We start from the raw sequence: 13,403 nt of genomic DNA, 5'->3' as shown, positions 1-13,403 counted from the left end.
GGAAACTTCGGTGTTGCACCATTGCTTTTGAGATCTGTTGCTTCAGCCTTCTGCTAGCCAAAACAACTGTCCTGCACCACATGTTATAGGGCGTCATGCAGGGGGATATGGGAAGCTCCTGGCTATGTGTGTGTCACATGGAGAGAAAGCAAGTTTGTCCAGAAAATAGCTCTGCTTTAGGACATAAAATATGGAGTAAATTAACTTGAAAGTCTCTTCTAGCTTTTCATTGTCAAGTGAAAGGTAGTTTAATGGTAGATTTATTTGCCTTGTTTTGCAGCAAGTGCATTATATATAGCTTGGCTTCCATTTCTCTTGATCTAGGTGGAAATGGTTTCTTTTAAATGCAGTCTTTCCATCTTGAAGGTCAATTAAAACAGGTTGGAGGTCAGATAAAATAAAGGGACAGAACATTGGCTTCTTGGTGTATCTATTTCTGTAATGTTATCAGTACATGTGGTTTTATTTCTAGCGTTTTGTTCCAGGGCTTCCTCTAAGCCTGAACAAATTGAGTCAGTTGGATGCAGTACAGCTTCCAATTTGGGGTTAGAAATCCATTAAATTGCGTGGTGCTTTATTGGCAATATAAAAGTGCTTGGAATGAAAGTGCATTATGTTTGGACATTGATTACTCAAAAGGAGAGGGTGAATGCTGGTGTTAACCGCACATCTCTAGCTAAGATGGCCAACTTAGAAGTTCTTTTAGATTAAAATGTGCATGTTTTGCCCTTAAATTGCTCTTACAAAGAAGAGCTATTTTAAAACTGCAAATAGAGCAATATTTTCTTTGCACCTCTGGGGGATTAGAGCTGGCCATGCAACCTGCAGCACTGCCAGCACGGGTCCTCTCCCGATGCTTTGGGGTTGTATACATACTTTCTTTCAATGTGCAAGACTTTTGGCTTCGTCCAGCCTCTTCATTTCAGCCTATGGCACTGAAAACTGCAGGGAATGTCCTTTTTGGCTTGGGCTTCAGGCTGAAAAACTGCATGAGGGACACAGCAAGGAGCATAGTGCTGCAATTCCACTTGCAGGTGCAGTCAGAAAGGATTTTACCTCCATAGTAGGAAGCTGCAGAGTTGGCTGTGTTGTGTGAGACCGGATTGCTGGCACTGGGCGGGATCTGGGGAGTGGACGTGGTGATAGACCAGTTGTGTTGGTGCTGATGCGTGGTTTGCAGAGCTGGCTGCTTTGACTTTGGGCAGCATAGTGAACTTTGGCAAGGAGCTGCAGAGCAAAATCCCAGCACACGTGTTTCTAAGATGACAGCGCAGCAGAAGTCACGGCTCTTCTCTGGGAGATGCCTCCCTCCTTGCCCTCACACCCTTCTTTCTCCTGTACGAGCGAGGACGATGATGGGAAGCAGTGTTGGAAGGATGCAGGCTGGCAAGCCCCCGTGCTGTGGTAGAAACCCGCCTGCTGTTTTTGTAAGGCTTTTTTTCCCTTCCTCTTTGCCTGGCTGCTTTTAACCAGCGCACAGATATTCCTTTGTGCCTCTTCCAAGCGAGTGTGTTTTTTGGGGGGAGATCTACCCTTCCTGATTAACTATTCAGGGTGAGGAAACGAAGTGATGCCAGGGGTCCCCTGCCCTCCTGTGCCGTGAACAATTGACCAGAGTGGGACACTGTCTTTGCAGTTGCTGTTGGTGGCAGCTGGTGGCTGTGTGCTGCTGGAGCGATGGGCTCTGCAAAGGAAGGCACTTCAGCAGGTGCCAAAAACTGAGCGTGGGTTTGATGCTCACCCTTCCCCAGCACCGTGGGTGCTGCTCTCAATTTGCAGTGCTCTGTCCAGGGATGCATTTACTGAATGAGCACTTCTGACAAACAAATTGGGGTGTCAGAGCACTGGAAAAACTTGCGAGCTTGCCAGAAGTGCTTACAGACACAACCCCTGTCTTCATGGATTCCAAGTGGTTTCAGAGCACATTACCATTCTGTGTTTTAGTAGGAAATGTATCTTAAAATATGGGTTATTGGATATTATTGAATGATTGTTGGCCTCGGATGTTTTCTTAAACCGTGGAAACTTCTGAACAGTGTTCAGGGAGTTTGTGAATTATCTCTTTTCCATCTGTGCTCGACCTGTAACCTACAGCTGGATTTTGCAGTCATGTGGTGGGAGGTTTGGGCTGCCAGAAGCTGGACGTGATGCTGCTGGTCCTTCCAGCCATCTGAAAAAGCCAAAGGTTTAACATGGTTTATCTGCCATACTTGTGAAAAATTACACAACTTGTAGGTGAAAATGTTAGCTCTGCAGAAGTAGCAATTTTTGAAGCAGTAAATTGCACTTTATGCTGGTCTATCAATGCAGCTCTTGTGTATTATTGTCAGTTAATGGAGGCTTAGCAGTGCCTGTAAGGTAGACGCATACAGTAAATTATAGAGTTGTTAATCCTCAATAAATTGGTTTAGTATGTTGAATACACAGTGGGGAACCTTAATTGAAATGTTAGTGCAGGAGTCGTGGCCTTTATTGATTTACCTAAGGAGCAAAGCAGTTGGTCCACGTGCGCCCGGCGTACACGCGATGCCTGCAGCCCTCGTGCTGGGGATGTGGGGCTCTGCCTTCTGCAGGGCAGGGAGCTGCCAGCTCTGCTTTCAGGACACGTCTTTCTCCTGAGAGTAAGCAACACTTTAATTAAGCAAAACAATGAAGCCCGAACAAACCCTATGGGTATCTGAGCAGATGAAGGGTGGAGTTTGTGGGTTAAAGACTTCCACATCCTAATTTTCCTTCCAACTGCTTTACCTGCCGCAGGTGGCAAACCAGGATAGCTTTATGGTGAAGTAAATGCAGTTGTTTCTATTCAGATGCTCCAACCCTCTTTGAATTTTAGTTTTTTTGCTCTAAGGCAATTCTTGCAGCTGATGGCTTGGTGCGTTTTTGGAGAAAATACATCTCCTTCATGCAGCGCAGCTTAATAGAAACAGCAAATAAAGTGAAAAATTGCTGCAATTAAACACCGCCTGCTCTAACCCTTGCAGCATCCCCTGTTCCCTGCACACAATACTGCCTTTGACTGGGCTGTCTGCTGTGGGGCAGAGCAACATGCAACCATAATGCAGTTTGGTAGCCTTAGTAACTGCAGGCCGTGTGGCTGCTGCTGTTGTTATTTTCAGGAGCAGAGAGAACTTTGAATACACTGTCTTGCCTTCCCTCTTGAGATGCATTGCCCTGACTTCTGCTGTTGTGCAGCGTGCCTCTGTATCAGTGCAGTTTATATAGATTAAGTCAAAGATGATTTCTATTTTTTTTAAAGATTCAAACTTTTGGGGTGTTTTAAGGAGACTGTTCAGTTTGCCTTGGAAAATGAAAAAAAAATGAAAAACTCCTTTTGTTGTTTTGCTAAGGTTATTAAAATAGGAAGAGATAGGATCCGAGGCGTTGTCAAAACACATTTGTATAAACCAAACAAGGCCTGAAATAACCCAACAGTGCCCTTCTTAGAAGAGACAAGTAAGCAGAAGGGAGCTCCTTGTTGTGGGCAGTTCGGAACCCCTGGCTGCAGCTTGCTGTCACACAGTGCTCTAACAGGAGATGCTCAGCCCTTGAGAGCTGACAGCAGCGGTGGTGATATGAGAGCAGCCCAGCCAACCTCCAGGCGCTGACATCTCATTGCTCCCAGCACTGGGAGCAGTTGGGAGTGCAGGAGGAAGGGCTGGGGTCCAAGATGTTATTTGAAGTTATTCAAAGATAGTTCCCTCGTTCCTTCAGCCTTCTCAACCACAAGTTACGTTAAACTGTAGGCTGGTATGATGGTTCTCAGTGATGTGGTTTTAATTAGTATTCTTTGCATTAATGACTGCATGCATCTGCTGGAATCGGTGTGGTATTGATTCTTTGGTAATCATGCTACAGGAATTTCCTTTAGACGGCATTGTTAGTCATGACTGGAGTGATTCATGGTGCAGTTCTCTTGGTGTCTGGATGACCTCTCAAAGTTTGTCTTCACTGTCAAATTAGCTGATATTATGGCTTGAGGGTTGCCCTTAAGTTGACTCCCTTCTGCACATAGAGCCCCTTATATGAGCGTGCTGTTAACCCAAGCTAATCTGCTGCGGCTGCTAATTTGAGCTGGGGCACAAGCAGAGCCTGAGTGAGCAGGCTTACCAGAGTGAACATGAGTGCAGGCCCTAAAGCAAAGCCTTTGGCCAAGGTGGATTTCAATTTGATGTCCTTGCTTGAGAGAGGGGAAACAGAGGCAAGAGTGAGAGAAGCAAAGGGTTGAAAGATCTTTGGTTTGCTACCAGTTCAGCAGATGGACTGGAAGGGCATGTGGGACTGGCTGTCGTAGGTTGGGTGAGTGGTTCCCCAAGGACTGCTGGCAGAATCCTCTGAAGATAATGAAGGACTACACACATCTTGGATGTGACAATTCTTTCTGACTCATCAGTGTGGATGGCTTACTGCAACTCCATTTTAAGGAGGACTCAATCCCATATAGGGGAAGGTGTTGCTGTGCCATGCGCTGCTTGGTAGCTGGTGCTGACCACAGTAGCCGTTTCTCTGCTCTTGGCTCCAAGAAGTGGATTTGGGGCTTGCTGTATATATAAGAAAAAAGGACTAAAGCTCCTTCCTTCTGCTCTTACAGTTCATACGAGCAACTGAATCCCTGCAGTCTCTGATTTCTTTGTGCTTCAGTGTTAAGCCTTGCATGTCACCACTTATGAGGACTCTGCTATCTCTCTGGGAGTGAAAAACCTGTTTAAAAGAGAAATTCACGCGTGCTTTCTTCTGTGCACAGCTGTATACTCAAAGCACAGGCAATGCGTTCCCCCTGTTGTTCCCCCAACTCCCATCCCCAGGCTTATTCAGCTGCTGCCATGCTTTTCATACCCAGTGAAGTGTGCATGGGGCCTCCATGCCGGTGCTGTAAAGCCATCCACAAACATGTGGGAAGAGGATGGTGCCTATTCAGTAAGCTGTGGACTAGGCAGCTATCTTTCGACAGATTAGCCAGAGGAATTTCTATTGCAGGGCTCGATTGTTCTGGGCCCTCGGCTCCCTTTTGTGCAGACGCAGTGAAAAGTTGTGTTATGACAATGGTTGACAAAGTGTTTAATGAAAGCCGTGGTTGGCAGGGGCAGAACTTCGAGCCATCCTCCTTTTCTCCTCGGCCTGTCATCAAAAGGTGCAGAAACGCTTTTGACATAATCTTCCATGCTGACAGATGAATGGGTTCGACGTGCGGGTCGGAAACTTCCACCTCCCTGAGCAGAACTCAGCCATCATCATGGTGAGCAGTGACTGGGAGCCTCATGCCTGCTGATTTCTTTGTCTGGCAAGCCAGCCAGGCACCTTGTTCTCAATACAGAGGTGGCTTACTGCATGTTGGCCAGCTTCCCAAAGCAGAACCAAAACCAGTGTGTTGAACTCCCAGTCTACCCAGCACCTTGCCAGGGAGGCAGGATCAGCATCTGTCAGGTCAGAGAGCTGCCTCGTTCCTTCTTGCAGGCAAACACGGCTGGTTTTGTGACAGCATTATTACTTTGAGGAGGTAGTTTAAAGGCAGACTCTGTATTGGGTTATTTAACAAGGCTTTCCTTTTGAGCCTCTGCAGCGTTCAGTGATCTACAATGGCAAATAAAGGCAAACATTGCTTTCTTATTTAAAGATTGGAAGGGATAAATAGACAGAAGAGTGCCCTTGCCATGTTGATTTAGCTTGTTCTTAGTTCTTGATCAGGGACATTGTATGTGAGGGGGGAAAACACCATTTTTGGATTAGCCAATACGAGGAATTATATACTTGATGTATCTAATCGATAAATAGTGCATAGAGCATTTCTTGTACCATTAAGTCAAAACAAAATACCTTAACAAACTCCACAAGCCTTATGCCATCTTCTGCTCGAATGGGGAAAAAAGGAGCTGACCATTAGATCCAAGTTGGTGGCTGTTTTGTTGTCTTTGCTGTCAGCTTCTGACTCTTGTAGGATGCTGTAGGATGCTTCCCTGAAGCATATGATGGGCTTTTGGGCTCAGGTTTTCAGGGCTCTTCAGAGAAGACTTCTTAAAACACTGGTGAAGAAATATTTGCTCAATGAGAGCCATTGCTCGACTGCACAGCCAAGCACTGTATCGATCAGACCGAGGGGTTCCATGAGGAGCAGTGTGGTCTTTGCTATGGCAGAGCAGGAGCGTGATGATTTCCAGTGACAGGGCAGCAGAACCCTGAGCTTGGCATCTCCATCCACCTACACTGCTGGGATGCTTGGCCGAATCAATGGGGATGTCGCAGCTACACGTGATGCCTTGCATTTGAGATCCGTGCTTTGTGGTGGGGGAGCGTCATGTGCACCCATGACCTCAAGTTTTGAGTTCTCTTCTGTATTTGCATTACTGGAGCCCAACCAAGATTGAGGCCTCATTTTGTCAGCGTTGGGCAAACCGAGACAATACCTACCTCAATTTTATTTACAGTCTAAATAGACAAGACAGACAAAGGGTGGCTGTGGAAACAAAAGCTCTGGAGAGGTGATGTGACATGACCCAGTCACACAGCAGGAGATTAAGAGAGCCAGGAATAGACTGAGGTTTCCTGACTCCCAGTCCCAATGATCTATCTATCAGAGCATGTTAATTCTTTCTCCCATTTGCATGCTGTGACTGGCATGCCAAATACCCTCTAGTGAGGAGATCTGAGTTCTGGGAAACTCGTCCTTTGCTTGCTGATGCTTCAGGCGACAAATTCCTGGGCATTTTAATGCACGTTAACATTGGAGAAGTGGAGTAAACTCATTATTTTGGTGTATCTATCTATTTGCAAGGGTGTCATTTATTTTGTACTGATGCTATATTTCTAGTTTTCATTTTCCCTGCATATTGTGAGGCTAGCTGGAAGTTGGAGTGGGTAGTGTGGGCAAAACAAGATTTAGGTATATAAGGTAGGTTTCACCTGTATTTCTGCAGCAAGCACTGGGAAGTCTCTTTTATTGCAGTAGGTGAAATACAGCTGTGCTGTCGGAAGAGCTAGCTGCTTGTCTGATGACTCTGATGTTCGAACTTCTCAAATGGCAACAATAATCAGAAAGTTGCTTTAGAAGATGTTAGTCCCTGAAATCCTTTATTCTGCTATGACTTTTTCACTTTTGAGCTGTTGAAGGTCACATCAGTATTGCTCCGTGTTCAGGCATTGGGTAAGCCAGGGATCGGTTCCCTTGACAAGCACAGAGATGATCATTGTGCCCACGATCCTCAGTGGTTTGTGGAGCAGCCTCTTATTGCAGAGGAATGTTTTCAGGATAAATATGTTACCTTAAAAGATTTGCAGCGTAGAAAGCATAGAAATACATTAAAACTGATGGATTCTGGCACAATCGTGGCTGTGCCAGCACAGTGTCTGTATTTCCTTCTTACAGTATGTCACTAGAGTTTCTGTGCCTGCTTTAAGGGATATAATGTCCTGCAGGACATTACCTGTTGTATTTTCTCCTTTCGCCTATACATCAGACAGGGACAAGCTCCAACCTGATTTTGCTGTGTGGTTTAAAAAAAAATAGTAGTAATGTAATCTGTGGGCAAATTGCACTTTAATTCGTAATTGTGCTATGAATATGGACTTGGCTTTCAAACACACTCTGAGTTTAAACTGCAGTTTGACTTTTATTTAGACAAATGCCTTTGAGTTCATAGTGAAATGGATATCTGCTGTAGGCTGGTATTGATTTAAAGGTCTCTTGAGTGTTTTAAAAGACAGTAGGGGCTTACAGGACAATATATTTTAAAACTAGATGCTTGGTTAGATTTTACACTCATATATAGCTTCAAGTTCGATTCTGCTGAAGAAATCCTGTGCTGTTGATTTGTAGAGCCTCCTTTCACAGAAGGTACTGGCAGAAATGGGACATTTCAGGCATGGTACAGGGTGCCTTCCTGGCCTTCTCTGGAGTGCTGGAAAACAGTGCATGCACAGAGCTATCAAACAGTACCCGTGTGGAGGGGAGTGTTTTGAACATGTCCCATAAATGCATTTCAGGAGAGCAGGTGATCAATAATCGCTTTTTACTTCAAAAGAGGCATTTGTAACTTCTTATTCTCTCAAGCTTTACTGCTTACAAGCATTGCTGTGGGCCAGAATCTCTCTCTGTATTACTGCATGGGGCATGTGAGGCAGGTCTGGGCCCTTCTCGCAGCTGTCCTTGTTGTCTATCACATCCCAAGTCCCCCGGCACAGGGACTGGCACTCAGGGGCCTTGGGATGTGGGTTCTGCTGGGGCTTCAGACCTGCCTGGGGACTGTGGGCACAGCTTTTACACAAAGCAAATGCACAAACTGGGAAGGGTTGGCCCGTTTTCCAGTCAGACTGGCTTGGTGGTTTGAATAAGGAGTTGGATGTTTGAGGGCTTATCTAAAATCAGACCACGAATCTTTTGGGTCGTGTTCAGAGGTGCAGTAAGAGGGTGTAACCTCCCTGCAGAGGAGACAGGAGGGTTGAGTATTACCCAGGATAATATCGTAGAGCAGGGTGTGGAGCGGGGCGAAATTAAAGCAGGTCCCCTCAATTTCCTCGCTTCTCCTTGTGGTTGCTTTTGTTGCTACTGCCTGTCAGTCGGCCTCCTCCCTCTTCAGATTACATACAGTAACATTCCAGCACAGCATACATCATATTAATTGGGCCATTTATTAATTTCCACATCGTTAGTTGGTTGGTCCTAATTGATCTGTGCTCTCCCAATATATCCCCAAGCGCAGGCTGGACCTGCGTGGTGTGCTGATGCTGCATGTCGCAGCGGGGATTTCACTGCTGTTATGCTGCAGCAGAGCATTGCAAGGGTCTTGCGTGTGGCTTTCGGCACTGCTTTCTTGCCACCTTGTTCCAGCTGTGTTTCCAAACAGGGGTGTGTCCTGCAAAGCAGGGCTTCAGCAGGCTGTGTTCAGATAGCAGAACCTATCCCTCGTAAAATGGGATTGTATGGTCTAGATTTGGTCTGTCAGTTGGAAACTGATGGGAGTTGTTGAGGAATCAAGCACGTGTTACTGCGTGACCAGCATTTAGAGATATATTAATGACACAGTCTGTTAGAAAATGTAAAATACTGTATGTCAACATAAAATATAAGCGTGCATACCTGTGTATGCCTTTTGTTTATATGTGGAACACAACGGCACATAAAAACTCCCAAATATCATTATAGCTATGAAATATTTAGGAGAAGCCTTGTTGATTGTTTCAGTTCAGACTTCAATTTGTTAGGAAATATCCTATTCATCGGTGATGAGTTGTGTGGTTGTGAATAACCAGCAGAGGAATACTAATGTAATTGTGTAATATAAAGACAAATTAACACCACATTAAAGCAGAAGAGGAGAAAGGTTACAGCATGCTAAATAACATTTTGATAGAGAACTAAAGTAACTCCTGCGTGCATTCAGCAGCCAAGTGCTGCCCGACCCTGTTTAAATGGACATAATTTTTTTTAAAAAAAGGCAAAAATAACCAAACCCAAACCACTTCCTAGTGCAATCCAGAATAATTAGCATGACACTTCTGCTGAGCACAGTAACTGTATGATGCTGATGCCGCTTTCTTTTATTTTAACAGAAACCTGAGCTACAACAAGTTGACCGAGATTGATCCTTCTGCCTTTGCAGAGCTGTTGAACCTGCAGGAAGTGTAAGTGTTCTTTCAAGGTTTTTAGTTGTATTTTGCAAGGACAGCTTGTGGGACAGGAGGAAATTGTATATAGTTTCTCAAGACAATATCTTCCTTTAGCTAACGTGAATGAGCAGATGTGACTCAGTGCAGAGGTTTTTTCATATTGTACTTCTGCTGCTTTCTTTGCCTTTAACTAATCAATTAGCAGAACATAACTTCCCAATTAAAACAGCATAGCTGTTATTGGAAATCATTGGAGTTTACTCCCTCTGTTTTGTGCAGTGCTCGGAGGGAGCAGTTCAGCTAACACACCTGAACATACACACAAAGCTCCTTGCTGACAGCATAACCCTGAAGCAAGACAGAACAGCCTGGATCGTGATATCTGATGCCAACCTAACCCAAATCTCCCAGGAAACAAAGGTGTAGTGTAGTGGATAACAAAGCACTTAACTGTGTCTCCTCCTTTCTTAGCCATTTGTATTCCTTTTGGAACCAGGACAAATTCTGTTTGAAGTCTGCTAAATCAGTCTAAAATGGCAGTGCTGTCTTCTGCTTTGGTGGGAGACGAGAAGGAGCCAGCAAAGGCTGGCTGCAACAGGGCCTCTGGCTGCTGGGAAGAAATCCTGCATGGGGAATGGCAGGGTGTCCTACCTCCTGACCTGTATGAATGCTCAGCTGCCATGCTCCTGGAAGCACTGTGCCTGTCAGCTATTCGCAGCAATTCCCGGAGCTCTGATTTGGGTTCTGAAAAACGAAAGTGACTAAAATTGTAAGCGGTGGGTTGAGGTAATGAGCTCTCATTTGAATGTTGAATTGCTGGCATACTTGAGGTTTGGGCACTGTTTGAAGAGCTACTGATGCCTCATGGGAAACTGAAAAAACATTTCCTTTCAGAAACAATGCTGTGCTCTGTGTATATCGTTCTTTTTCTCTTGTCCTTTGTCTGTTTTCATTAAGTGTTGGCTTTGGGACTCGTGGAGGGGCCAGATCCTGGGATTCTGAAATAAGCAAAGCATTTTGCAGTGGTGGGAATTCTGCCTGGCTAATGCCTGCAGGATTGGAATGTGGGGATTAATGCAGTGCGTCTCCACCGATCCGATTGCCTGTGGCACCTCTGCTTACACTGACGCTAAGGACTTGCTGGGGATACTGGCAAAGTGAGGAATGTGCATCAAGAGTGAGGGCAGTGCTTGGAGGTCAGCCCTAGACTGCCTTAAAGAGCAGGAAGGGAGAGAAAGTGATGCAGGTGAGCAAATGCTGCCTACGGAATCTGCCTTCTTTAAACGGTGAAAAGCCTTAAATTGCTCTGTGCTTAGAGATCAGAATCACAGCCCTGATCCCATGAGACTTTAGAGTTATCCTAACATGACTGTGACTTAGCAATTGCTTTTATTTGTGGAAGTGCCCAGAGGTGTTTGACTATAGGGCACGTGGGGCTGGGAGATTCATTCGTGTGGCTTCTGGTTCCGCAGGTAGGGAGCTCCTGCATGCAAAGTCATGCATTGAGGGCTGAATGTGGAAAGAATGTTGAGGATTGAGGGAGGCAAGCAATGCGGCCTACAGAGTAATAGCGTGGCTAGCAGTGCCTTGTTAGGGGAAGGGGAAAGAGCAAAGGAGCGAATAGGATGAAAATTGAGATGGAAAGGGAGGCAGAGGTCTGGAGCTCAGCCTGGAAGGCAGGCTCTGGAAAGTGTGAGGGAGAAGCTCTATTAAAAGCCCCATCTACCAATCTTGATTGTTTTTGAATAACAGCTAAACCACAGACCACTGAAATAAACTGTATTTCACAAAGAGAACCACATTTGTACTGCCAGAGCATCTCTTTCTGAGGGTTTTTTTTAAGCACTTTACAAACATTCATGAAATAAGGATCATGCTGTTGCATGTCTCGAGAGCAAGTCAGTGTTTTGCTGTGCACGCTGTGCTGGGCAAACCAAGTCACCCTCAGGGAATGAGATTGCCCCAAATGATAGATGCATTGATAAGACCTGAAACCTCCCATGATGCTTTAAACATGGAGCCTGTGGTTCCAGAGCGTTACAGATGGGTCTCAAACATGATGTGTCTGTATGTGAATAATTAGTGCCATATATTTTGGAAATCTTTGTTGAAACCCTTGGTTTTATGGAAATGTCAGCTTACTAATGGTCTAAACTTCACAGCTTATATTGGGTGTTTTGGTGTGCTTTACTAAGATAAAGTAGTAGCAGTTGGTATTTTTGATTCTTAAGTTTTTTTTCTCCTTAAGTTTAATCTCTTGCAGGAGGAGGTTAAAGTGATACAAAACCCCATGATCCCATATACTCAGGGCTAAGTAGCTGTGTGCTACTTAGAGGCTGCAGCATTGCGTTGCCTCCCTCCTTCAGAACACCTGTACTTTCTCCCATGCCCCTCTGTGGTCCCTCTTAAAGACACCCCTGATCCCATGCCTTGACTGCAAGGATAGGAGTGGGATGCTGCTGTGGGGCAGCCCTCTTGTCCTTTGTGGGGTTTCCTCAGGTCATACGGAATCCTTGAGAATGATGGTTACACGGCTCTCAGGTTTTCCAAGCTCATTTTATAACAAAGAGGTAGTAACTGTGCTAAAATTCCTCTCCAAACAACTCACCTTTTATTTTCTAAAGTGCCTTTCACTGAAAGCTCTGGAGAGCTGTGCTATTTTTGAGCAGGCTCCATTTCAGCTTGACACCAGCCTGGCAACCGGACCGTAAATATTTTATATGGGTGGCCCCCTCCTGCCCTCCCTTGCTGTCCAGGGCAGCAGGTTTGTGTCCTCAAGGAGAAAGAAGAAGGATGTTTAAATTTGTTGAGTCTAGTTGTGGGGTTCTTTTTGATATTTTTTTGCTATTTGTTCATTATATGTGAGGGGAAGGGGAAGAGTAGAGGAAAATCCCAGACAAATAATGAGCTTGGCTGTCTCCTCTGCATCAGCAACTGGTGCCTGTGAGCCAAGAGAAAATGAGGTGGGATAGCTGCTTTCTGACTGTGTTGTTTAACTGAGAAAGACTTGACAGGGCAGTGATAGATGAAGATGACGTTTATGTCAGAGGAGGGTTTGGACGCTTGCTAGATGCTGGTTAGTGTTAGAACTGCTTAACCAGCACTAGGGGAGGGTGGGCCCAATTCCCCTTCCCTTTCTGTGGCTTTCAGAAAGATGCTCAGCTGGATGCTAATGTAAATGTGTCACAAATACATGCATTTCAATGCTCTTTCCAGCTTGCTTTGCACTGTTGAAAGCTGGAGACCTTGCTATAATACCAGTAACAATGAGCTTTTAGTTGCAAAGTAGAGCTCCTTGCTGAATTGCAATGCCTCTGGCTTTCTTCCCTTACATTTTTAAGGTATGGGTATAATGTCAGAGGCAGAGCTGCAGCCGAGAAAAGCTTTTATCCCAGCAGTGCCTGGAACTCCTCATGAAATCAAATACGGTGCCTGCTCTCGGAGGAGTCAGGAGGAAGTTTTGCAATGGAGGCATCGCTGCCCTCTCCCACCTGCCAAAAATATTTTTGAAGTGCCAAAAGGAGCAGAATTTAGGGTAGCCCCAGCTCACGTTTGGGGTTTAGCACCCCTCAACTGTACCGCGCATCCCTACTCCTGCTTTGCAGTCGGGTGCATCTGGATGTGATTTTCAGGATTTCCTGGGGAGGAGTGCCTGGGGGGAAGGCCTGAGAGGATCGGGGTGCTTTTGAGCCCCCCCCCCCCATGGAGGAGAAGGGGGTGGTGCTCAGAGGGCAGAGGCGCAGCAGTGAGGCTCTGCTATTTGTGTGCCTGGGGGCCATGGGGCTCGGCCTGGCGGGGGTTCA

At 45.6% G+C, this 13,403-nt stretch overlaps 1 protein-coding gene and 1 long non-coding RNA gene across 4 annotated transcripts in view; one reads left to right on the top strand and one right to left on the bottom strand.

Moving 5' to 3' along the window:
- LRIG1 (leucine rich repeats and immunoglobulin like domains 1) overlaps nt 1-13,403 on the top strand; it is an 81,084-nt gene that overhangs the window by 18,967 nt on the left and 48,714 nt on the right. For all 3 annotated transcript variants that reach the window (XM_425165.8, XM_015293263.4, XM_040646582.2), the window contains exon 2: nt 9,544-9,615. In XM_425165.8, coding sequence (XP_425165.6) covers nt 9,544-9,615 — 72 coding nt within the window. The remainder of the gene's footprint in view (nt 1-9,543; nt 9,616-13,403) is intronic.
- Nucleotides 5,329-13,403, bottom strand: part of LOC124417173 — a 47,150-nt gene continuing 39,075 nt past the window's right edge. Inside the window, exon 3 of the long non-coding RNA XR_006931373.1 lies at nt 5,329-7,892. This is a non-coding gene — a long non-coding RNA (uncharacterized LOC124417173). The remainder of the gene's footprint in view (nt 7,893-13,403) is intronic.

This window comes from Gallus gallus, chromosome 12 (genome assembly GCF_016699485.2).
Source record: "Gallus gallus isolate bGalGal1 chromosome 12, bGalGal1.mat.broiler.GRCg7b, whole genome shotgun sequence".
Taxonomy (NCBI): Eukaryota; Metazoa; Chordata; class Aves; order Galliformes; family Phasianidae; genus Gallus; species Gallus gallus.
The sequence above is the reverse complement of the archived record's forward strand: the minus strand, read 5'-3'. Positions and strand labels throughout refer to the sequence as shown.